Consider the following 26,071-nt stretch of genomic DNA (forward strand, 5'->3'; position numbering starts at 1 on the left):
CAACTAAGATGCAATGACACTATGAATGAATTAGGCAACCAAATTTAAGTACCTGGGCTTGATTATTTGCCAAGACATAAGCTTGGCATGACAACCACAGTGTGGAATAAACACAGGTTGTGGCTGATCTCCTCTGTGATTTAAAATTACCACCTTGCATAAAGGGATGGATTTTCAAGAAGTTGTGTTTGTTTGTGCATTATGTCCTGTGTTATACATGTGTGAACTGGCCCTTGAAGAAAGCAGCAGGTTGGAAGGCTAGATATAGCAGAGATGAGGAATTTGATGTTATCTGCTATGTTTTGAGAAGGTATAGGGCCTGGAATGACAGCATGTGGAAGAAAGTCAAGGTGACAGAAATGTTCAAGGTTGTAAGATTTGAGCTACAAGGAGAGGCCTAATAGGCTGGGCTGTTTCCTCTGGAGCTTCGGAGGCTGAGGGGTGACCTTACACCCCTCAGAGGTTTATAAAATCGTGAGGGGCATGGATAGGGTAAATAGACAAGGTCTTTTCCCTGGGGTGGGGGAGTTCAGAACTAGAGGGCATAGGTTTAGGGTGAGAGGGGAAAAATTTAAAAGGGACTTAAGGGGTAATTTTTTCACACAGAGGATGGTATGTGGATGGAATGAGCTGCCAGAGGAAATGGTGGAGGCTGGGTACAATTACAAATTTAAAAGCCATGGTGTGGAGGAGTCGCTATTGGACTGGGGGAGACAAAGTTAAAAATCACACAACAGTTTATAAATCAACAGGTTTATTTGGAAGCACGAGCTTTTAGAGTGTTGCTCCTTCATCATTTTGAGCAATTGGCAGTGTCATTTCATTGTAATCACCAGTGGTTGCGAGGAAGTATTGTGCTCAAGTTTTTGAAAGCATCAAGTACAATTACGAGGCTGCTAACTGAATATTATAAATACAATATAGGAATCAAGGAACAGGAATAGGTTGTTCAGCCTCTTGAACCTGCCCTGACATTCAATAAGATTGAACACTTCAATGCCTTTTACTCAGCCTAACTCTGTATCCCACTGGTCATCAGAAGTATTATCCATCTCTACCTTAAACATACTCAAAGACTGAACTACCACAGTGCCAGTAGAGAACTCCAAAGGTTCACAAAACTCTGAGTACCAACATTTCTCCTCATCTTGGACCTAAGTGGCATCCCCCTTATTTTTAAATTGTGTGGAAACATTTTAGCAACACCTATTCCATCTACCACTTCAAATGTTTTATAGGTTTCATCGAGATACGTTTTCATTCTTTGAAACTTTAGAGAATGAAGGTCCAGTTTGCCCAATCTCCCTTCAAAGGACAGATCAAGCATCCCAAGAACAAGTCTGCGGCACCTTCATTACACTCTGTCTACGGCAATAATAGTTTTCTAAAAGGGAATCAAATCTGTACACAGTACTCTAGGTATGGTCTAACCAAGATCTTATGCATTTGAAGCAACACTTCACTATTCCTGTACTCAAATCCTCTTGCAAAAAAGTCCAATATTTCATTAGTCTTCCTAAAAGCAATCTGCAACCTACATATTAGACTTACTGACAAGGTCATCAAGGCCCCTTCGTATATCTACACTTCCCAAACATTTACTATTTAAGAAATATGCTGCACATCTGCAGCTCTTACCAAAGCAGATAACCTAAACCTTTTCTATATTATATTCCATTTGCCATTTCACTATGCGTGTCCAAATCCTCATCAAGACTCCTTAATAATGTGACAGCATTACTAAGTATTTATCTATTAAAAATTAGATTACTTTTGAGTAGAAAAGTTATCATTCTAGTCAGCTTGCCTATTAAATTTGCTGCTTTTCCATTTAGATGTCATTATCATTCATAAACTTCTACAATAGTGACTTCCTTCAAATGTCAGAGACTTTTGGCTGAATCTTAAAGTTTCTGGAAAATCGCAATTTCTGTCAAGTATTTCAGCAGCCCCTTTTCTTGCCTCAAGGCTTATCAAGTTTTAGAAATTAGAACATTACAGCATAGTACAGGCCCTGTGAAATCAATCTGAAGCCCGTCTAACCTACACTATTCCATTATCATCCACATGTTTACCCAATGACCATTTAAATGTCCTTAAAGTTGGCAAGTCTATGACTGTTGCAGGCAAGGTGTTCCACGCCCCTAATACTCTGAGTGAAGAAACTCCCTCTGACATCTGTCCTATATCTATCACCCCTCAATTTAAAGTTATGCCCCTCGTGCTAGCCATCACCATCACTGAAAAAGGCTTTCACTGTCCACCCTATCTAATCCTCTGATCATCTTGTATATTTCAATTAAGTAATTGTCTCAACCTTCTTCTCTCGAATGAAAACAGCCTCAAAGTGCCTCAGCCTTTCTGAATAAGACCTTGCCTCCATACCAGGCAACATCCTGGTAAATCCCCTTTGCACCCTTTCCAATGCTTCCACGTTCTTCCTATAATGCGGCAACCAGATATGTTCTCAATACTCCAAGTGGGCACACACCAGAATTTTGTACAGCCATGACTTAATGGCTCTGAAACTCAATCCCTCTACCAACAAACGCTAACACACCATACGCCTTCTGAACAATCCTATCAACCTGGGTGGCAACTTTCAGGAATCTATGTACATGGACACCGAGATCTCTCTGCTCCTCCACATTACCAAGAAACTTACCATTGGCCGAATACTCTGTATTCCTGTTACTCCTTCCAAAGTGAATCACCTCACACTTTTCTGCATTAAACGGCAATTGCCATTGCTCAGCCTAGCTCTGCAGTTTGGTAAAAACAATGACTGCAGATGCTGGAAACCAGATTCTGGATTAGAGGTGCTGGAAATGTACAGCAGTTCAGGCAGCATCCGAGGAACAGTAAAATTGACGTTTCGGGCAAAAGCCCTTCATCAGGAATACAAGCAGAGTGCCTGAAGGGTGGAGAGATAAATGAGAGGAGGGTGGGTGTGGGGAGAAAGTAGCATAGAGTACAATAGGTGAATGGGGGAGGGGATGGAGGTGATACGTCAGGGAGGAGGGTGGAGTGGATAGATGAAAAAGAAGATAGGCAGATAGGACAAGTCATGGGGACAGTGCTGAGCTGGAAGTTTGGAACTAGGGTGAGGTGGGGGGAAGGGGAAATGAGGAAACTGTTGAAGTCCACATTGATGCCCTGGGGTTGAAGTGTTCCGAGGCAGAAGATGAGGCGTTCTTCCTCCAGGCGTCAGGTGGTGAGGGAGTGGCAGTGAAGGAGGCCTAGGACCTCCATGTCTTCGGCAGAGTGGGAGGGGGAGTTGAAATGTTGGGCCACAGGGTGGTGTGGTCGACTGGTGCGGGTGTCCAAGATCTGTTCCCTAAAGCGCTCTGCAAGGAGGCATCCAGTCTCGCCAATGTAGAGGAGCAACAGATACAATAAATGATATTGGTGATGGATGTGAAAGGCTCCTTTCGGGCCTTGGATGGAGGTGAGGGAGGAAGTGTTGTGCAGGTTTTGCAATTCCTGCTTTGGCAGGGGAAGGTGCCAGGACGGGAGGCTGTGTGTAGGGGGAGCATGGACCTGACCAGGTAGTCACGGAGGGAACGGTCTTTGTGGAAGGCGGAAAGGGTGGAGAGGGAAATATATCCTTGGTGGTGGGGTCTGTTTGGAGGATGATTTGGTTTATGCGAAGGTTGGTAGAATGGAAGGTGAGCACCAGGGGCGTTCTGTCCTTGTTACGGTTGGAGGGGTGGGGTCTGAGGGCGGAGGTGCAGAATGTGGACGAGACACGTTGGAGGGCATCTTTAACCACGTGGGTAGGGAAATTGCGGTCTCTAAAGAAGGAGGCCATCTGGTGTGTTCTGTGGTGGAACTAGTCCTCCTGGGAGCAGATACGGCGGAGGCAGAGGAATTGGGAATACGGGATGGTATGTTTGCAGGAGGTTGGGTGGGAGAAGGTGTAATCCAGGTAGCTGTGGGAGTCGGTGGGTTCGTAAAAAATGTTGGTGTTAAGTCAGTCATCATTAATGGAGATGGAGAGGTCCAGGAAGGGGAGGGTGGTGTCAGAGATGGTCCAGGTAAATTTAAGGTCAGGGTGGAATGTGTTGGTGAAGTTGATGAACTGCTCAACCTCCTCGCGGGAGCACAAGGTGGCGCCAATGCAGTCATCAATGTAGCAGAGGAAGACGTTGGGAGTGGTGCCGGTGTAATTACGGAAGATGGACTGTTCTATGTAGCCAACAAAGAGACAGACTGAAGAATTTAATTCTGTGCTGTACATCTCTATAACAGGGTTCGACTTTCACATTTCATAATCACAGAATGTCCATTTCTTTTCGCGTCCTTGACTGCTTCTATCCCTTTCAATGCTCTGTCCTGCCAGTGACCTCTGGTTTACTCCAAGGTTGTGATTTTCCTTTTAACTTGAGTTAGGTGAGATATCTTAACCTGGAAATGCATACAAAGAGGGAGTGCTGATGCAAGCATGTGCCCATGGATACCCCTTTGGTCTGGAGGATGTGGGAGGATTCAAAGGAGAAATTGTTAAGGGTGAGGACCAGTTCGGCCAAATGAATGAGAGTGTTGGTAGAAAGGTACTGTTGGGGATGTCAGGTGAGGAAGAAACGGAGGGCTTGGAGGCCCTGGTCATGGCGGATGGAGGTGTAGAGGGACTGGATATCCATGGTGAAGATGAGGCGTTGGGGGCCGGGGAAACGGAAGTCTTGGAGGAGGTGGAGGACTTGGGTGGTGTCTCAAACATATGTGGGGAGTTCCTGGACTAGGGGGGTTAGGACAGTGTTGAGTTAGGTGGAGATGAGTTTAGTGGGGCTGGAGCATGCTGAGACAATTGGTCGGCCAGGGTGGTCAGGCTTGTGGATCTTGGGAAGGAGGCAGAACCAGGCAGTGCAGGGTTCCCGGAATAAGAGGTTAGAAGCTGTGGGTGGGAGATCTCCAGAGGTGAAGAAGTTCTGTATGGTCTGGGAGATGATGGTTTGGTGATGGGGGGATTGGGGTCATGGTCGAGGGGGCAGTAGGAAGAGGTGTCCTCAAGTTGGCATCTGGCTTCAGCGTTGTAGAGGTCAGTGTACCAGACTACCACTGTGCCCCCTTTATCTGCTGGCTTGATGGTGAGGTTGGGATTGGAGCAGAGGGAGTGGAGGGCTGCGCGTTGTGAGGGTGAGAGGTTGGAGTGGGGGTAGACAGGTTGAGGTGGTTAATGTCCCGGCGGCAGTTGGAAATGAAGAGATCGAGGGCAGGTAATAGGCCAGCTTGGGGTGTCCAGGTGGATGCAGTGTGTTGGAGGTGGGCGAAGGGCTCCTTGGAAGGTGGGCGGGAGTCCTGATTGTGAAAGTAAGCTCAGAGGTGGAGGCGGCGGAAGAAGTGTCTGATGTCACGGCGTGTATTAAATTCATTGATGCGTAGGCAGAGGGGGATGAAGGTGAGTCCTTTGCTGAGGGGAGGTCTGGAGGGATGGTGAAATTCGGCAGGGCTGGGAGCTGATGTGGGTGTGGAGCTGGGAGTGGGGGCAGAGCTGGTAACTGGAGTGGGTGTGGTGGTGGGGGGAATGGGCGTGGAGTCATGAGTAGGGGTGGTATTCCCCTCTGGGTTCTGGGGGGTGGGGATGGTGACAGTGGGATCTGTGGGGGGCGTGTCAGCAGAATGCAGGTGAGTGGCATTGGTGGGGGCAAACACGGCAGTGGAGGGGGGGCCGAAGTCACTAAGCGTGTGCAGTTTATCTATGTATCTATGTCCCTCTGTAACCTGCAACATCCTTCAGCATTGTTCACAACTACCTTAGTGTCATCCACAAATTTACTAACCCATCCTTCTACACCCTAATTCAGGAGAAATGGAGGATTGCAGATGCTGGAGATCAAAGAGTATGGTGCTGAAAAAGCACAGCCAGTCAGGCAGCATCTGATGAGGAGAGTTGACATTTTGGGCATAAGCCCATCAACAGTAAGGATTCCTGATGAAGAGCTTGTGCCCAAATCGTTGACTTTCCTGCTCCTCGGATGATGCCTGACCAGCTGTGCTTTTCCAGCACCACACTCTTCAATTACATCCCCATGCAGGTCATTTAAAGAAAAGTCAAACAGTAGTGACCCCAAAATAGATCCTTGTGGTCCACCACTAGTAACTGAATTCCAGGATGAACATTTCCCATCAATCACCACTCTCTTCTTTCACCTGCCAATTTCTGATCCAAACTGCTAAAGCACCCTCAATCCCATGCCTCCGTATTTTCTGCAATTTCAGGTATTGCAGAGCCTTATCAAACGCTTTACTGAAATCCATAAACACATCAACTGCTTTACCCTCATCCAGCTGATTGATCACCTTCGCAAAGAACTCAATAAGGTTTGTGTGACATGACCTACCCTTCACAAAACGTGCTCACTATCCCTAATCAACTTATTCCTCTCTAGATGATGATAAATCCTATCTCTTATAACCTTATCCAACACTTCATCCACAACCGAAGTAAGGCTCACTGGTCTATAATTACCAGGGTTGTCCCTACTCCCGTTCTTGAAGAAGGGGACAACATTTGCTATCCTCCAGTCTTCTGGCGCTATTACTGTAGATGATGACGACATAAAGATCAAAGCCAAAGGTTCTGCAACTTCCTCCCTGCCTTTCCAGAGAATCCTAGGATAAATCTCATTATCTATTTTCACACTTTCCAGAATTGCTAACACTTCCTTCTTATGAACTTCAATCCTGTCTAGTCTGATAGCCTGTATTTCAGTATTCTCCACGACAACATTGTCATGTTTCAGCGTGAATACTGATGAAAAATATTCATTTAACGCTCCTCCTATCTCCTCGGAGTGGAAGACACAACACGAGACCATGATAGCCTGGTCTGAGATTGCCACTTGGGTCAGAGCAGTCTTAGCAGTCTGGAGGAATTCCCAAGACCATAGGAAGAAGAGTAATTTCCCTCTCCACTCTGCCAGTGCAAGTACGTATCATTTTCTCCCCAGTGCTTCACACTTACACGATTTCTGCTCCTGAATCCACCTCTCACCAAGGATCATAATCTATAACTCTGACTACTACTAGCAACATCCTCCCTCCTTTATTGTCACCCACTTCAACCCCACTAACCCTAAATGATATCTGCGTTGCCTACTCAATTGGTCCAGATACATATGGGTGGCACACTGGCTCGGTAGTCAGCACTAACACCTCACAGCGCCAGAAACCCAGGATCGATTCCCACCTCGGGCAACTGTCTGTGTGGAATTTGCACATTCTCCTCAAATCTCTGTGGTTTCCTCTAAGTGCTCCAATTTCCTCCCACAATTCAAAGATGTGCAAGTCAGGTGAATTGCCCATAATGTTAAGGGAAATGTACAGTAATAGGTTAGGGCATTGGGTCTGAGTGGATTACTCTTCAGAGGGTTGGTGTGGACTTGTTGGGGCAAAATAGCCTGTTTCCACACTGTAGGGATTCTATGAAGATTATGCTCTCTCATCTTGGACTTACACACAAGGGAATCAACCACTCCAAATTTACAATGTCAAGCCCCATAAGAATCTTATGTGTCAATAAGGTCTTCTTTAATTCTCTTCAACTCTAACAAATACAAGCCCAACCTACTCAATCTCTCCTCATAAGAAAATCCCTCCAGAATCAATGCAGTGAAGCTTCCACGAACTGCCTCTAATGCCAGTGTATTTTTTTTAGATAAGAGGATCAAAACTATTCCTGGTGTGGTCTGACCAGTGGCTTATACAGCTCTAACAATATTTCATTCCAGTTGAAATAAAGATCGATAGTCCATTTGCCTTTTCTATTACTTGGTGAAATTAGACTTTTGTGATTCATGTAAGAGGATCCTGTATCTCTCTATGATGCAGCTTTCAGCAGTCTTTCCTCATTTAAATAATATTCAGCTGTTCTCTTCTTCCTCCCAAAATACATAACCTCACATTCATATTTCACCTGCCATGTTCCCACTCACTCTCTTAAAATGTTTGTATCCCTCTGTATACACCTTGTGTCATACCCACTATTTGCCTTCCCACTCATAAACATGGCAATTCACTTCCATTATCCAAGTCACTAATTTCTGTAAATAAATGTACTGAATCTTGTTGTACTTCACTGGCTTATCATCCTGAAAATGTCCCCTTTATCCCAACTCCCTATTTATTTATCCAATCTTCTATCCTTGTAAATATACAACCCCTAATATACCAGCTCCTACTTAATAAGTTGTCTAATGTGTGATACTTTGGTAAATCCAAATATATTACATCTATTAAATAATGACTTGGGTCATTATAATATTTGGTGCTCCCTGGAACAGAGGAACCTTGACATTTGGGTGCATGGTTCTGAAAGTGGAGTCATAAGTAGACAGGATAGTGAAGAAGGCTTACTCTGATCTCCAGCATCTTCAGTCCTCACTTTCTCCTTTTGGCATACTGGCCTTCATCAGTCAAGGCTGAGTACAGAAGTTGTAAAGTTATGTAACAGTTGTGCAGGAAGTTGGTGAGGGCACACTGGAGTATTGTATTCAGTTTTAGTCACCTTGCTATGGGAAGGATGTTATTAAACTGGAAAGAGTGCAGAAGAAATTTACAAGGATGTTGCCAGGACTCAAGGGTCTGAATTATAGGGAACGGTTGGACAAGGTAGGACATTTTTCTTTAGAATGCAGGAGACTGAGGGGGGGTGGGGGGAGGACCTTATAGACATGCATAAGATCATGACAGACATGGATAGGGTGAACGTACTCAGTTATTCCCCCCCCCCAGGGTTAGGGAATCGAGGACTCAAGGGCATCAGTTCAAGGTTAGAGGGGAAAGAATAAAAGGGAACCTGAGGGGGGGAACATTTTTTATCCAGAGGGTAGTATGCATATGGAATGAGCTGCCAACGAAAGTTGTTGAGGCAGGTACAACAGTGTTTTCTGTTAAACTTTTCTCTCCCAAACAAAAAACCAAAAGAAATGTGGTTGTGGAAATCAGAAACAAAAACAGAAATTGCTGGAAAAACTCAGCAAGTCTGGCAGCATCTGTGGAGAGAAAGCCCAGAGTTATGTTTCAGCTCCAGTGGCCCTTCCTCATAAGGGGTCAGAAGAAGGGTCATGGGACCTGAAATGTTAACTCTACTTCCTTTCCACAGCTGCCAGACTTGCTCAGTTTTTCTAATCTATCTTCCCAGTTCACTCCAGCTATCTCTGCCCTCATCTCTATTTAACAACTCGTAATTAAATTTAGCTCAGTTGTTTCCAAACCAGCTTTCTCACTTTCAAACTACAATACTAAACTCTACCATTTTATGGTAGCTGTTCCTTAGGGGAAACTTTTATTCAGATCATTTCTTGAACTTAGAGTCATAGAGATGTACAGCATGGAAACAGACCCTTAGGTCCAACCTGTCCATGCCAACCAGATATCCCAACTCAATCAAGTCCCACCTGCCAGCACCAGGCCCATATCCCTCCAAACCCTTCTTATTCATATACCCATCCAAATGCCTCTTAAATGTTGCAATTGTACCAGTCTCCACCACATCCTCTGGCAGCTCATTCCATACACGTACCACCCTCTGGGTGAAAAAGTTGCTCCTGAGGTCTCTTTTATATCTTTCCCCTCTCACCCTAAACCTATGCTCTCTAGTTCTGGACTCCCCGGTCCCAGGGAAAAGACTTTGTCTGCTTATCCTATCCATGCCCATCATAATATTGTAAACCTCTGTAAGGTGACCCCTCAGCCTCCGATGCTCCAGGGAAAACAGTCCCATTCTGTTCAACCTCTCCCTATAGCTCAAATCTCCCAACCCTGGCAACATCCTTGTAAATCTTTTCTGAACCCTTTCAAGTTCCACAACATCTTTCCGATAGGAAGGAAACCAGAATTGCACACAATATTCCAACAGTGGCCTAAACAATGTCCAGTACAGCCGCAACATGACCTCCCAACTCCTGTACTCAATACTCTGACCAACAAAGGAAAGCATACCAAACACCTTCTTCACTATCCTATCTACCTGCAACTCCACTTTCAAGGAGCTATGAACCTGTACTCCAAGGTCTCTTTGTTCAGCAACCCTCCCTAGGACCTTACCATTAAGTGTATAAGTCCTGCTAAGATTTGCTTTCCCAAAATGCCGCACCTCGCATTGATCTGAATTAAACTCCATCTGCCACTTCTCAGCCCATTGGCCCATCTGGTCCAGAACCAGTTGTAATCTGAGATAACCCTCTTCGCTGTCCACTACACCTCCAATTTTGGTGTCATCTACAAACTTACTAACTGTACCTCTTATGCTCGCATCCAAATCATTTATGTAAATGACAAAAAGTAGAGGGCCCAGCACCGATCCTTGTGGCAATCCACTGGTCACGGCCTCCAGTCTGAAAAACAACCCTCCACCACCACTCTCTGTCTTCTACCTTTGAGCCAGTTCTGTATCCAAATGGCTAGTTCTCCCTGTATTCCATGAGATCTAACCTTGCTAATCAGTCTCCCATGGGGAACCTTGTCGAACGCCTTACTGAAGTCCATATAGATCACATCTACTGCTCTGCCCTCATCAATCTTCTTTGTTACTTCTTCAAAAAACTCAGTCCAGTTTGTGAGACATGATTTCCCATGCACAAAGCCATGTTGACTATCCCTAATCAGTCCTTGCCTTTCCAAATACATGTACGTCTTATCCCTCAGGATTCCCACCACTCAGGTCAGGCTCACCGGTCTATAGTTCCCTGGCTTATCTTTACCGCCCTTCTTAAACAGTGGCACCACATTTGCCAACCTCCAGTCTTCTGGCACCTCACCTGTGACTATCGATGATACAAATATCTCAGCGAGAGGCCCAGCAATCACTTCTCTAGCTTCCCACAGAGTTCTCAGGTACAGTTGATCAGATCCTGGGGATTTATCCACCTTTTCCACAGTAAATACTGATGCAAAACATTCATTTAGTATCTCCCCCACTTTCTGTGGCTCCACACAAAGGACGCCATGCTGATCTTTGAGGGGCCCTATTCGCTCTCTAGTTACCCTTTTGTCCTTAATATATTTGTAAAAACCCTTTGGATTCTCCTTTATTCTATTTGCCAAAGTTATCTCATGCCCCCGTTTTGCCCTCCTGATTTCCCTCTTAAGTATACTCCTACTTCCTTTATACTCTTCTAAGGATTCACTCAATCTATCCTATCTATACCTGACATATGTTTCCTTCTTTTTCTTAACCAAACCCTCAACTTCTTTAGTCTTGTCTCACTACATTTTGTCAGATTCAAATAATAATAGAGTCATAGATCCTTGGTTGCATCCACAGTATATTGTTTCAAGAAAGTGTCCTAAGCATACTACAAATTCTCCTTTATGATTAGCTTTGCCAATTTTATTTTTCCAGTCTACACAATGATTAGTAACACCAGTGACTAATTTACTTCCTCTTTTAATTTGTCCATGTGGATACAAGAATGCTTGGAAACGCTGAAGAAATTCTTCAGATAACACACTTGATTTGAATTTTTTTGTAGAAGTAATGAATAGGATCGATGAGGGCAGAGTGGTGGACACAACCTATATGGACTTCAGTAAGGGGTTCAACAATGTACCTCATAGAAGACTGGTTGGCAAGGATAGATCACATGGAATACCAGGAGAACTAGTCATTTGGATACAGAACTGGCTCAAACGTAGGAGACAGAGGGTGGTGGTGGAGGGTTGCTTTTCAGACTAGAGGCCTGTACCGAGTGGTATCCCACAAGAATCAGTGCTGGATCCACTGCTTTTCATCATTTATACGATTTAGATGTGAGCATAGAACATATGGTTAGTAAGTTGCAGATGACACCAAAATTGGATGTGTAGTGGACACCGAAGAAGGTTACCTTGGATTATGATGGGATCTTGATCAGGTGGGCCAATGTGTGGCAAATAGAGTTTAATTCAGATAAATGCGAGGTGCTGCGTTTTGGGAAAGCAAGCCTTAGCAGGACTTATACACTTAATGCTAAGGTCCTAGGGAGTGTTGCTGAACAAAGAGGTCTTGAAGTGCAGGTTCATAACTCCTAGAAAGACGACGTTTGGTATGCATGCCTTTATCGGTCAGTGCATTAAATATGGGAGAACATGTTGGGAGAACATGTTATGACTGTCCAGGACATTGATTAGGCCACTTCTGAAGCAATTCTCGTCTCCTTGCCATCGGAAGGTTTTTGTGAAACTTGAAATGGTTCAGAAAAGATTGACAAGAATGTTGTCAGGGTTGAAAGCTTTCAGCTATAGGGAGAGGCTGAATAAGCTAGGGCTATTTTTACTGGCATGCTCAGATGCTCAGGGATGATCTTATAGAAGTTTATAAAACCATGGGGGGCATGGATAGGGTGAATAGCCAAGGTCTTTCCTTGTGATGAGGGATTCCAATATATTACGGCATAGGTTTAAGGTAAGAGGGGAAGCATTTAAAAGGAACTGAAGAGATAACTTCTTCACACAGAGGGTTGTGCATGTATGGAATGAGCTGTTAGAGGAAATGGTGGAGGCTGGTACAATTACAACCTTTAACAGGCATTTGGATAAGTATATGAATAGGAAGGATTCAGAGGATATGGGCCAAATGCAGACAAATGGGACGAGATTAATTTCAGATATCTGGTCAGCATGGATGATTTGGACAGTAGGGTCTGTTTACATGCTGTACAGCTCTCTCACACTATGATTTCCTAACTCCTGGAAATCTGTCCACCATCTACAAGGTACAAGTCAGATGGATGATAGAATGTCCTCCACTTTCCCAGATATATACAGCTCCAACAATACTCAAAATGCTAAACACAGTCCCACACAAAGTTGCCTCTTTGATTGGCACTGTATCCACCACCTTCAACATTTATACCATCAATGACTCACCATGGCAGCAGTCAGCATTATACACAAGATATACTGCAGTAACTTACCATGGCTCCTTCAAACTTGCAGCCTCTGATACCAAGAAGGGCATGTGCAACAGATGGATGGGAATACTATCATCTGTAAGTTTTCCTCCAAGTCACACACCATTCTGACTTGGAATGACACCACCGGTGACACCAATGTATGCGTCATTGTCAGTACAGCAAAATTCCTAACTGTGGGTGTACCTAACATGCATGGATTGTAGCGGTTCAAAAAGGTGGCTCACTGCGACCTCAAGTGCATTTAGGGATTGGCAATAAATTCTAACCTGGCCAGCCATGAACACATCACATGAATGAAGAAGAAAGGTATAGACTTAATTGGCATGGTTCTAAGATGTTTTATTTCTATGATTATATAAATAGCCCAACAAACACCTCAAACTAAATTTTAGTTTATTTGCTATTATTTGCTTGTTAAAACAAACTCATAAAATCAATTCAATACAATTCTTATCTATTCAGTGAGTCTTAAACTCAAACAGAGAGCTTTTATATATAGCAAAGTTTACTTGAGTTATCAACAACTCTCTCATCATTAACCTCAAATTAAAAAAAAAACAAGAATCATAGAATCCCTACAATGTGGCCCCTACAATGTGGAAACAAGGGATTCAGCCCATCAAATCTACGTTGACATTCTGAAGAGCGTCCGACCCAAACCATCCCCCATTACCCTATCCCTGTAACTGTGTGGTAGGAAACTGAGCACCCGGAGGAAAGCCACACTGACATGGGGAGAATGTGCAAACTCCACATAGAGGATGGTATCGAACAACGGTTCTTGGCGCTGTGACACTGTGATAAATGTTAAGCCACCATGCTGCTTTCGAACTTCAGCAATGGAGCTGAGTGGGAGCAAGTGACGAGTAGCCTGGGAAGGCAAAACTTACGTCAGGAATTTACAGCCTTCACTTTAGCAGTGGAGCTGAGTGGGAGTGAGAGGAAAGCAACCTGGGAAGGTAAGAGTTTCTGATTCTGAGCGGGAAACTGAAAAATGATGTCACAGGATTTGATTGGCCGTTCGGGAGTCTGCTAAATTTGAATGTGTGTTAAATGTGATTCTGTGCTAAATTGAACCTTGTGAAATTACTGCTTGCAACTCGCATTTAGATTAAGATTAAATGCTGAAATATAAAAACATTCAAAACTAATTAAATAAGGACGCTGGGGCAGGTGATGTGCTGTTTATGCATGATATGGGAGCTGGTGGACACCATTGTGGTTCCCAGTGACCATGTCTGTAGCAAATGTTAGTTGCTCGGAGAACTCTGGCTCAGAGTTGATGAGTTGGAGTCTGAGATTCAAGCATTGTGATATATCAGGGAGGGGGAGAGTTACCTGGACACTTTGCTTCAGGAGACAGTCATACCCCTTAAATTAGCTAACTCAAATATGGCCAGTGGTCAGAGACAGCAGAGTGTGGCTGTGAGTGAGACAAGTAGAGGGATCCAGGAGGTAGAGTTGCAGGAGTTTCATCCCTTGTCCAACAGATTCAAGAATCTTACTCCTTGCGTGGACAGGAATAGGGACTGCAGGGAGGATGAGCTGGTTGACTGCAGCACTGCAGTGCAAGGAGCCATCCAAGCTGGGGGAGAGAAGAGAAATGTCATTGTAACTGGGGATAGTTAGAGGTGTAGACACTGTTCTCTGTGAACAGGATCGACAGTCTCGATGGTTGTTTTGCCTACTTGGTGTTCGGGTTTGGGATATCTCATCTGGGCTGTTGAGGAACCTGGAATGTGAGGGTAAAGATCCAGGGGTTGTGGTTCATGTAGGACCAACGGCATAGATAAACTAGGGCAGAGGTCCTGCTAAGGGAGTATGAATAGCTAGGAGCTAAATTAAAAAGCAGAACCAACAAGGTAATAATCTCTGGATTACAACCTGAGCCATGTGCTAATTGGCACAGGGTCAGTAAGATTAAGCAGGTAAATGCATGGCTCAAAGATTGGTATGGGAGAAATGGGTTTGAATTCATGGCACCATTACTGGGGAAGAATCATGCTGTTCCATTGGATGGTCTTCACCTGAATCATGCTGGTACCAGAGTCCTAGTGAATCGCATAACCGGGGGTACGATTTGGTAACGATTACTGAGACATGGTTACAAGGAGACCAGGTCTGGGATTTGAATATTTGGAGTACTCAGCAAGTCTGCAAGACAGACTGAAAGGAAAAGGAGAAAGTAAGGACTGCAGTTGCTGGAGATCAGAGTCGTGAGTGTAGTGCTGGAAAAGCACAGCCGGTGAGGCAGTATCTGAGGAGCAGGAGAATTGATGTTTCGAGCATAAGCTCTTCATCAAGAATGTGGGGGGCTCAAGGGGCCAGAGAGATAAATGGGATGTGAGTGGGGCTGGGGGGAAGGGAGCTGAGAATGCGATAGGTAGATGAAGGTGGGGTGAAAGTGATAGGTTGGAGAGGAGGGTGGACCAGATAGGTGGGAAGGAAGATGGACAAGTAGTACGGGTCAAGAAGGTGGTGCCGAGTTGGAAGGTTGGATCTGGGATAAGATGGGAGAAGGGGAAACTGGTGAGATCCACATTAATCCAGTGTGGTTGGAGGGTCCCAAGGCAGAAGATGAGGCGTTCTTCCTCCAGGCGTGAGGAGGCGAGGGTTTGGCGTTTGTGGGAGAATTTGACCAAAATTGACACAAAACTGTGTGGAAGCCATCTTGTCACAAAGCAGTTTTTGCAGTAAGATTTTAGCCTGCTAGCATAATGCTGTCAGAGCCCTGGCTGAGGAATCCTGTTTTGATAGCCTGACCTTGCAGCTGCAGGCTATCTCTGCTCCTCGGATCATTAGATAGTTCTGCTCATAAAATGATGTATTGTTTCTCTCTGTCCCTTATCGGTCGTTTTAACCTAGCTGAACTTGTAGTATAAGATAACATTCAGTTCTGTAGACATTAAGAAATGTAGGTCTGGACAATGTATGTGAACCTTACTGAAGGAGATGGCTCGGGAAATCGTGGATGCGTTGGTGATTATTTTCCAGAATTTGATAGATTCGGGGTCAGTTCCTGAGGATTGGAGGGTGGCTAAAGTTATACCACTTTTTAAGAAAGGTGGGAGAGAGAAAGCAGGAAATTATAGACCAGTTAGTCTGACCTCAGTGGTGGGAAAGATGCTGGAGTCTATTATAAAGGATGAAATTACGGCACATCTGGATAGTAGTAACAGGATAGGTCAGAGTCACCATGGATTTATGAAGGGGAAATCATACTTGACTAATCTTCTTGAATTTTTTGAGGATGTAACTCTGAAGATGGACGAGGGAGATCCAGTAGATGTAGTGTACCTGGACTTTCAGAAAGCTTTTGATAAAGTCCCACATAGGAGGTTAGTGAGTAAAATCAGGGCTCATGGTATTGGGGGCAAAGTACTAGATTGGATTGAAAATTGGTTGGCTGATAGGAAACAAAGGGTTGTGATAAACGGCTCCATTTCAGAATGGCAGGCAGTGACCGGTGGGGTACCGCAGGGATCCGTGCTGGGACCGCAGCTTTTTACAATATATGTTAATGATATAGAAGATGGTATCAGCAATAACATTAGCAAATTTGCTGATGATACTAAGCTGGGTGGCAGGGTGAAATGTGAAGAGGATGTTAGGAGATTACAGGGTGACCTGGACAAGTTAGGTGAGTGGGCAGATGCATGGCAGATGCAGTTTAGTGTGGATAAATGTATGGTTATCCACTTTGGTAGTACGAACAGGAAGGCAGATTACTACCTCAATGGAATCAATTTAGGTAAAGGGGCAGTACAGAGAGTTCTGGGTGTTCTTGTACACCAGTCAATGAAGGTAAGCATGCAGGTACAGCAGGTAGTGAAGAAGGCTAATGCTGGCCTTCATAACAAGAGGAATTGAGTATAGAAGCAAAGAGGTTCTTCTGCAGCTGTACAGGGCCCTGGTGAGACCACACCTGGAGTACTGTGCAGTTCTAGTCTCTAAATTTGAGGAAAGACATTCTGGCTATTGAGGGAGTGCAGCATAGGTTCATGAGGTCAATTCCTGGAATGGCGGGATTACCTTACACTAAAAGATTGAAGCGACTGGGCTTGTATATCCTTGAGTTTAGAAGACTGAGAGGGGATCTGATTGAGACATATAAAATTATGAAAGGATTGGACACTCTCGCAGCAGGAAACTTTTTTCCGCTGATGGGTGAGTGCTGAACCAGAGGACACAGCTTAAAAATACAGGGTAGACCATTTAGGACAGAGATGAGGAGAAACTTCTTCACCCAGAGAGTGGTGGCTGTGTGGAATGCTCTGCCCCAGAGGGCAGTGGAGGCCCAGTCTCTGGATTCATTTAAGAAAAAGTTGGATAGAGCTCTCAAAGATAGTGGAATTAAGGGTTATGGAGGAAGAGGATATTGATTAGGAATGATCAGCCATGATCATATTGAATGGTGGTGCAGGCTCGAAGGGCTGAATGGCCTACTCCAGCACCTATTGTCTATTGTCTTACAACTGCCCTTAGGTTGTGTAATTAATGGGCAGTGGGCTTGTATTTTATGCTATAACCTGTAACGCCCTGTATTTCATTGGAATACGTCAGACTTTGTTCTGAATGAAGATGTATTCCCTAAGGCCATGATAAAGCTAGTTAATTGCTCAAGGTCTCCTCTCTTGATTATTTTGTTTTAAATGATTTGGCACAAGATTTATTTTCCCCAACAGTGATGGAGGAGGCCCAGGACCAGCATGTCCTTGGAGGAATGGGAGAGGGAGTTAAAATATTTGGCCACGGGGCAGTGGGGTTGTTTTGTGCATGTGTCCTGGAGGTGTTCTCTGAAGCATTTTGCCAGTAGGCGTCCTGTCTCCCCATTGTACAGGAGACCACATGGGGAGCAACTGATACAGTACAATATGTGCGTGGAAGTGCATGTAAATTTCTGATAGATGTGGAAGGCTCCTTTGGAGCCCTGGATGGAGGTAAAGGGAGAAATGTGGGCACAGGTTTTGCATTTCTTGTGGTGGTGGGGGAAGGTACCGGGAGGGGCGGGTGGGTTGGTGGAGGGCATGGATCTGACAAAAGAGTTGTGGAGGGAATGATCTCTCTGAAATGCTGATAAGGTGGGGAGGGAAATATATCCCTTGTGGTGGGGTCTGTTTGTAGGTGGTGCAAATGGAGGAGGATGATGTAATATATCTGGAGGTTAGTAGGGTGGAAGGTGAGGACCGGAGGGTTCTGTCCTTATTGCAATTGGAGGGGTGGGGTTGGAGGGCGGATGTGCAGGAAGTGGAGGAATTGCGCTGGAGGGCATTATCGACCACGTGGGAGGGGAAATTGTGGTATTTGAAGAAGGAGGCCATCAGGTATGTTCTATAGTGGAATTGGTCCTCCTGGGAGCAGATGTGGTGGAGACTGAGGAATTGGAAATAAGCGATAGCAGTTTTACAGCAGAAAGGGTGGGAGGAGATGTAGTCCAGATAGCTGTGGGAGTCAGTGGGTTTGTAGTAGATGCCCGTGTTGAGTTGGACACTGTTAATGGTGATGGAGAACTCCAGATTGTGAAGGGAAATGTCTGAGATGGTTCAGGTGAACTTAAGGTTGGGGTGGAACGTGTTAGTGAAGTTCATGAACTGTTTAACTTCCTTGTGGGAGCATGGGGTGGCACCGATACAGTCACTGATGTAGTGGAGGGAAAGGTGGGGAATGGTGCTGGTGTAACTGCGGAAGATGGAATTTTCCACGTACCACATGAAAGGAAAAGAAGGTGGTGTGGCCTTGCTGAAGGAGAGATGACATAATGTAATGAGAAATGACATAAGCACAGGAGGTCAAGATGTCGAATCAGTCTGGGTAGAATTAAGAAATAGCAAAGAGAAGAAGTACTTGGTAGGAGTAATCTATAGCTTCCCAAACAGTGGTTCTGCAGTTTGGCACAGTCTAAACCAGGAAATATTAGAGCTTTGCAAGAAAGTTATGGCAATAATCATGGGTGATTTTAACATGCACATAGATTGGAAGAATCAAATTGGCAATAGTAGCCTGGAGGCAGAGTTCATTGAAGTATTAAAGATTATTTCTTGGAGCAGTATGTTATGGAACCAATTCAGAGAACAGGCTACTCTGGGTTTGGTACTGTGTAATGAGAAGAGATTAATTGATGGCATCATAGTTAATGATACTCTAGGGAGTAGTGTCTATAATGTGACAAAATTCAAAATTCAATTTGGGGGTGAGAAAATGAAGTCCCACAGCAGTGTTCTGGAATTAAACAAAGGAAATTACATAGGCATGAGAACAGATTTGTCCAGAGTTGATTGGGCAGGAAGGCTAAATGGTAAGACAGCGGATGAGCAGTGGCACATGTTTAAGGAGCTACTCAATTCCTCATAACTAAAATGTATCCAGTGAGAAAGAAAGATGGTAAGGGGGGTAAAAAGCATCCTTGGCTAAACAAGATGGTCAAGGACAATATTAAGTCAAAGACTAAGGTATGCCAAATTGCAAAGGCCAGTGGCAGGATGGAAGATTGGGAAACATGCAAACATAAACAAAGAGATACTAAAAAATTAATTAAAAAGAGCTAAGGTAAATTATGAAAGAAAACTAGCACAAAATACCAAAAAGGATAGCAGAAGCTTCTACAGATACATAAAAGGAAAGATCGTCGCAAATGTGAATGTTGGTCCCTTGAAAGCTGAAACCAAGGAGTAAGGAATACTGAGATGGCAGAGATGTTGAATCAACACGTGGCCTCAGTTTTCATGGTAGAAGACAATAATAACATTGCTGTTAGAATGGGTAAGTCAGAGGCAATAAATTACATAGGCATAATTGGATGGCACGGTGGCTCAGTGGTTAGCACTGCTGCCTCACAGCACCAGAGTCCCAGGTTCGATTCCAGCCTTGGGCGACTGTCTGTGTGGAGTTTGCACATTCTCCCCGTGTCTCGTGGGTTTCCTCCGAGTGCTCTGGTTTCCTCACACAGTCACAAAGATGTGCAGGTTAGGTGAATTGGCCACACTAAATTTGTCATAGTGTTAGGTGCATTGGTCAGAGGGAAATGGGACTGAGTGGGTGACGTTCCGTAGGGTTGGTGTGGACTTGTTGGGCTGAAGGGCCTGTTTCCACACTGTAGGGAATCTAATCAAAATAAGATAGAACTTAGAACAATCAATATCGATAGGGAAAAGGCACTAAGTAAACAATTAAAACTGAGGACAGACAAGTCCCCTGGGCCTGATGGCCTACATCCCAGGGTATTAAAGGAAGTGACAGTGGAAATAGCCAATTAAATAGTTACAATATTCCATGGACACGGGAAAGATTCCAGTGGAATGGAAAATGGCTAATATAATGCCCTTATTCAAAAAGGGAAGGAGGCCAAATGTGGGATATTACAGACCTGTTAGTTTGGCATGTTGTTGGGAAGTGTTAGAATCAATTACTGAAGGAAGCAATAGCAGGACATTTCGAAAGTCAAAACACTATCCATCACAGTCAGCATGATTTTATAGAAAGGCAAATCACATTTCACTAATTTGATAGAGTTCTTCGAAGAAGTAACAAGCAAAGTGGATAATGGGGATGCTGTGAATATAATTTATCTGGACTCCTGGAAGGCATTTGATAAGGTGCCACACAAAAGGGTAATTCACAAAGTTGGATTATATAGGATTAGGGGTAATTTATAGCCTGGAAAAACGACTGGCTGACTGACAGAAGTGCAAACATGCCATCCCGCATTCCCAATTCCTCTGCTTCCGCCGTATCTGCTCCCAGGAGGACAAGTTCCACCACAGACTACACCAGATGGCCTCCTTCTTTAGAGACCGCAATTTCCCTTCCTACGTGGTTAAAGATACCCTCCAATGCATCTCGTCCACATCCCGCACCTCCGCCCTCAGACCCCACCCCTCCAACCGTAACAAGGACAGAACGCCCCTGGTGCTCACCTTCCACCCCACCAACTTTTGCATAAACCAAATCATCCGCCGACATTTCCACCATCTTCAAACAGACCCCACCACCAGGGATATATTTCCCTCCCCACCCCTTTCCGCCTTCCGCAAAGACCGTTCCCTCTGTGACTACCTGGTCAGGTCCACGCCCCCCTACAACCCACCCTCCCATCCTGCACCTTCCCCTGCCACCACAGGAATTGCAAAACCTGCACCCACACCTCCTTCCAAGGCCCTAAAGGAGCCTTCCACATCCATCAAAGGTTTACCTGCACATCCACCAATATCATTTATTGTATCCATTGCTCCCGAGGTGGTCTCCTCTACATTGGGGAGACTGAACGTCTCCTAGCAGAGCACTTTAGGGAACATCTCTGGGACACCCGCACCAATCAACCACACCGCCCTGTGACCCAACATTTCAACTCTCCCTCCCACTCTGCCGAGAACATGGAGATCCTGGGCCTCCTTCACCGCCGCTCCCTCACCACCAGATGCCTGGAGGAAGAACGCCTCATCTTCCGCCTCGGAACACTTCAACCCCAGGGCATCAATGTGGACTTCAACAGTTTCCTCATTTCCCCTTCCCCCACCTCACCCTAGTTCTAAATTTCCAGCTCAGCACTGTCCCCATGACTTGTCCTAACTTGTCCTACCTGCCTCTCTTCTTTTCCACCTATCCACTCCACCCTCCCCCCGCCCCCGACCTATCAACTTCATCCCCTCCCCCACTCACCTATTGTATTCTATGCTACTTTCTCCCCACCCCACCCTCCTCTCACTTATCTGTCCATGCTTCAGGCTCTCTGCCTTTATTCCTGATGAAGGGCTTTTGGCCGAAACGTCAATTTTACTGCTCCTCGGATGATGCCTGAACTGCTGTGCTCTTCCAGCACCACTAATCCAGAAACTGGTTTCCAGCATCTGCAGTCATTGTTTTTACCTACCTGACTGACAGAAGACAGAGTGGGTGTTTTTTAGGGATGATAAGATGTAACAAGCGGTGTGCCACAGGGTTTGGTCCTTGGACCCCAGCTATTTACAATGTATATTAATGACTTGGATACAGGGACACAAGGCTTTAGAGCCAAATTTATGGACAACACAAAAATAGGCGGGACAGTAAATTATAATGAGGAAATAAGAACCTTACAAATGGATATAGATAGGTTAGGAGAGTGTGCCAAAACATGGCAGATGGTGCAGAGGGATCTAAGTAATTGTTCATGAGTCACAGAAGACCAGTATGCAGATACAGCAGATAATAAATAAAGCAAATGGAATATTGGCTTTTATAGCTATGGTAATAGAATATAAAGATAAGGAAATATTGTTGCAACTATACAATGTTTGGTGAAACTGCGGCTTGAGTATTGTGTACAGTTTTGGTCCCCTTATTTGAGTGAAGATGTAGGGGCATTGGAGGCAGTTCTCAGCAGTTTCACTAGTTTGATCCTCAAGATGAGGGGTCTGTTGTATGAAGAGAGATTGAACAATTTAGGCCTATACTCTCTGGAATTAAGAAGAATGAGGGGAGATCAAATTGAGGTATTCAAGATGATAAAAGGTGTGGATAAAATAAATGTGGAGCAGATGCTTCCTCTTGTTGGGCTTTCTAGGATGAAAACTCATAGCCTTAGGATAAGGGTACCAATTTGAAAACAGACAGGAGGAGAAACTATTTCTCTGAGAGGATTGTGAATCTGTGGAATTCACTACCCCAAAGTGCGGTGGATGCTGGGACAGTAAGTAAATTTAAGGAGTTAGACATCTGTTTACTTGGTAATGGGGTAAAGGGATATAGAGAGAAGGCAGGAAAATGGGGTTGGGGAGCACATTAGCCACGATCAAATGGCGGAGCAGTCTCGATGGGCCGAAAGGTCTAATTCTGCTCCTATATCTTATGAACTTATACAGATGTGCCAAAACTTACTTCTCATTTCTGAAACATGCTTATCTCCCAGCAATCCTCCCTCCAACAAATCCTTTATACTCTTCTACTGTATTGTTTGAAATAATTTTTCTCAGAACAACACAACACTTCCAAATCTGTAATTAGCTTTAGAGATTTTCATGGTTATCTCTGATCTGACCAGAGTACAGGGCATTACACAAAATTTCAAAATGTAGGCCCAAAACCATTTGTCTTAAGTTATTCAAAATCCTTAGACCTTATGTAATAATAGATAATTATATCACACAACAATTGCTTCAAGTAACATCACAAACAAGCTGGGAAAACATTTCAATTGAGTGAAATATATCAGTCTAAGTTATCTAAATCAGAGACAAAGTTTGGTTGATGACATTAGTGAACAGAATAAAAGAGTTAATAGCTATCAGGAAAAAACAGTCAAGTTGGATTTTCTTTCATCTAGAAAAAGCTGAGGGTTGGTCTAATAGAGGTCTTAAAAATTATGAATTTAAAATAAATTTAAAATAAATTGCAATATTTATATTTGTCAAAGTATCAAAAATTAAGTCATAAATATAAGATTTATCAGAATAAACAAAGAATTCTGGATAAACTTCTTTACTCTGAGTTAGAATTTAGAATTTGGAACTGGGTTTTCTGCTACAGGTTGTTGGGCTTCTTATTGCATTGTAAATAATAGATTCTTCAATAATGTACTGGAGAGTAACAATTTCTTTCACAGTTGAGTCTTCTAACATAATGTATTCAAAGGAAAATGGAGTACTGAAAATATGGAAATATAACATACCCACACAAGTAATCTTAGTAGCAGTGCTTTGAAAGCCAGGATCACAACGGCAAAAGTAAGAGCCTTGTGTGTTCTCACATTTTCCATGCATACAGGGATTGCTTATACATTCATCAGCATCTGTTTGAAGCAAAATATTGTAATTATATTGAAATATGTTCATTTTTGGTTATTAAAATAGATGTTTGGAAATTAGAACATTTAAAAATGTAATAAAGATTAGCGCACAGCTAAATTTAATTACTTTAACTTGCAAACACTTTTACAATTCTTTGACTATATATATATATCTAAAAACAATTAAAATATCTACCAAGCCAGAAACACTGGTTTCACATTGCCTTTAATGAAAACATTATCATACTTGAAATAACAAACAAACTCCATCATCAGATAGGGATTAATATAATACATCCCAACAAAGCAGTTTGAATCATACCAACACACTCTCCTCTTGCATCAAGTTTATAACCCATATAACATTCGCAGCGATAACTAGGTCCTTGAAGTGGAATGCATTGTCCATATAAACAGAGGTTTCTATAAATCTGGCAATAATCAGTTACATTTAAAGGCCCTGAAAAAAAAGGAAGAAAAAAAATCTTAATTTTATTAGAGAAATAGCTAACAAATATTGAAATAAGTAAATAATAACAATGGTATTTCGATCTTACTTGGTCCAAGGTGAGGACGACCCCCATTAGTCCAATAGTCAGGTCTGCCATCAGGCCGGAGACCACTGTCAGGCCTGAGACCACCGTCAGGCTGAAGACCGCCGTCAGGCCGGAGACCGCTGTCAGGTCGGAGACCACCGTCAGGCCGGAGACCGCCATCAGGTCTGGGTCTAAGTCCACCATCTGTCCAAGAACTTTCAACGCACAACTTGATATATTCATCTGAAAGTACAGAGATATACTTATCATGAGACACAAAGATGAAAAAACCTTCAGCTAGTAACTTAATTATTTCTATTTTCAGCCAACATATAAAAATGTTACCAATTACATTTTCAGCCATTTTATTTCATGCTAATTTACCATAAGAACATCCTATTATTTGGTCTTTATAATCTATAATGGCTGCTGTTAATATTTATGAATACTTATTTATTTACATTGGCACAATATGTTAGATAATAATTTTTTAAAATTACAGATAGAAAAAATATAAAAGGTGAAGTTTTATGGTATTACAGAACTAGCTTAGTCATAGGAGACAGAGGGTAGCAGTGGAAGGATACTTTACAGAATAAAGGGTTATGATTAGTTCCACAGGGATCAGTGCTGAGACCTCTGTTGTTCATGGTTCACATAAATGATTTGGAGAAAAATGTGACTGGTCTAATTAGTAAGTTTGTGGACGATACAAAGATTGGTGGAGTTGCTGGTGATGATGAGGATTGTCAGAGGATACAGCAGGATATAGATCGGTTGGAGGCATGGGCAGAAAAATGGCAGATGGAGTTTAATACGGACAAATGTAAGCTGATGTATTTTGGAAGGTCAAATACAGGCAAACAGTATGCAGTGAATGGCAGAACCCTTCAGAGTATTGATACGCAGAGGAATCTGGGTGTGCAGGTCTACAGATCACTGATGGTAGCAGCACAGGTAGATATGGTAATGACAAAAGTTTTGGAATGCTTGCCTTCATTGGAAGGGACACTGAGTATAAGGATAGACAAGCTATGCTGCAGCTTCATAGAACTTTAGTTAGGCCACACTTGCAATATTGCATACAGTTCTGGTCACCACATTACCAGAAGGAAAGGGTACAGAAAAGGTTAACCAGGATGTTGCCTGGTATAGGAGATTTTAGCCATAAAGAAAGGTTAAATGTATTGGGTGTGTTTTCATTGGAACGCAGGAGGTTGAGTGGCGATCTGATAGATGTTTATAAGATTGTGAATGGCATGAATAGAGTGGAAAGCATAAGTCGTTTTTTTTCTCCAGGGTTGAAGGATCAATTACTAGGGGACAAACAGGAAGCTGGATGAACATAGCAAGCCAAGCAGCATCAGGAGGTGGAGAAATCAACATTTCTGGTATAACTCTTCTTCAGGACTAGGTGTGGGAGTAAGGAGAGGTACAGATGGGGCAGTAGGGAGGGGGGAGTAGTGAAATGGTGTTACTGATAGTATGACCTGGTTGTTTAATGGGAGGGGTGAATCCGAATGGTAGCTGGAAGGAAGGGTCGACAGGTGAAATGGAAGGTGGGGAGGGGAGCTGAAAAGGGAGCGGGGGTTGGGTGGAAGGTTATTTGAAATTGGAGAACTCAGTGCTAAGTCTCAATGTCGGCTGCCCACGTGGAAGATAAGGTATTGTTCTTCCAATTTGCAATCTGATTCACTGTGACAATGCAGAAGGCTGAAGATGGACAGGTTGGAGGGGGAAATGGGTGGGGAATTGAAATGGACGGTGACTGGGAGGCCAGGCTGGCCATTTCGGGCCAGGTGAAGATGTTCGGTGAAACGGTCACCTAGTCTACATTTGGTCTCACCGATGTAGAGCAGACCACATCAGGAGTACGGGAT

General features: G+C 43.8%; 1 protein-coding gene across 1 annotated transcript in view; it reads right to left on the minus strand.

Annotated features, from left to right (window-relative positions):
* The window catches only part of LOC140458518 (fibrillin-1-like), a 574,711-nt gene that overhangs the window by 333,684 nt on the left and 214,956 nt on the right, over nucleotides 1-26,071 (minus strand). Inside the window, exons 10-12 of the mRNA XM_072553247.1 lie at nucleotides 24,213-24,434; nucleotides 23,978-24,115; nucleotides 23,539-23,658 (exon numbers count right to left, since the gene is read on the minus strand). Coding sequence (XP_072409348.1) covers nucleotides 23,539-23,658; nucleotides 23,978-24,115; nucleotides 24,213-24,434 — 480 coding nt within the window. The remainder of the gene's footprint in view (nucleotides 1-23,538; nucleotides 23,659-23,977; nucleotides 24,116-24,212; nucleotides 24,435-26,071) is intronic.

Source organism: Chiloscyllium punctatum, chromosome 33 (genome assembly GCF_047496795.1).
Source record: "Chiloscyllium punctatum isolate Juve2018m chromosome 33, sChiPun1.3, whole genome shotgun sequence".
NCBI classification, from domain to species: domain Eukaryota; kingdom Metazoa; phylum Chordata; class Chondrichthyes; order Orectolobiformes; family Hemiscylliidae; genus Chiloscyllium; species Chiloscyllium punctatum.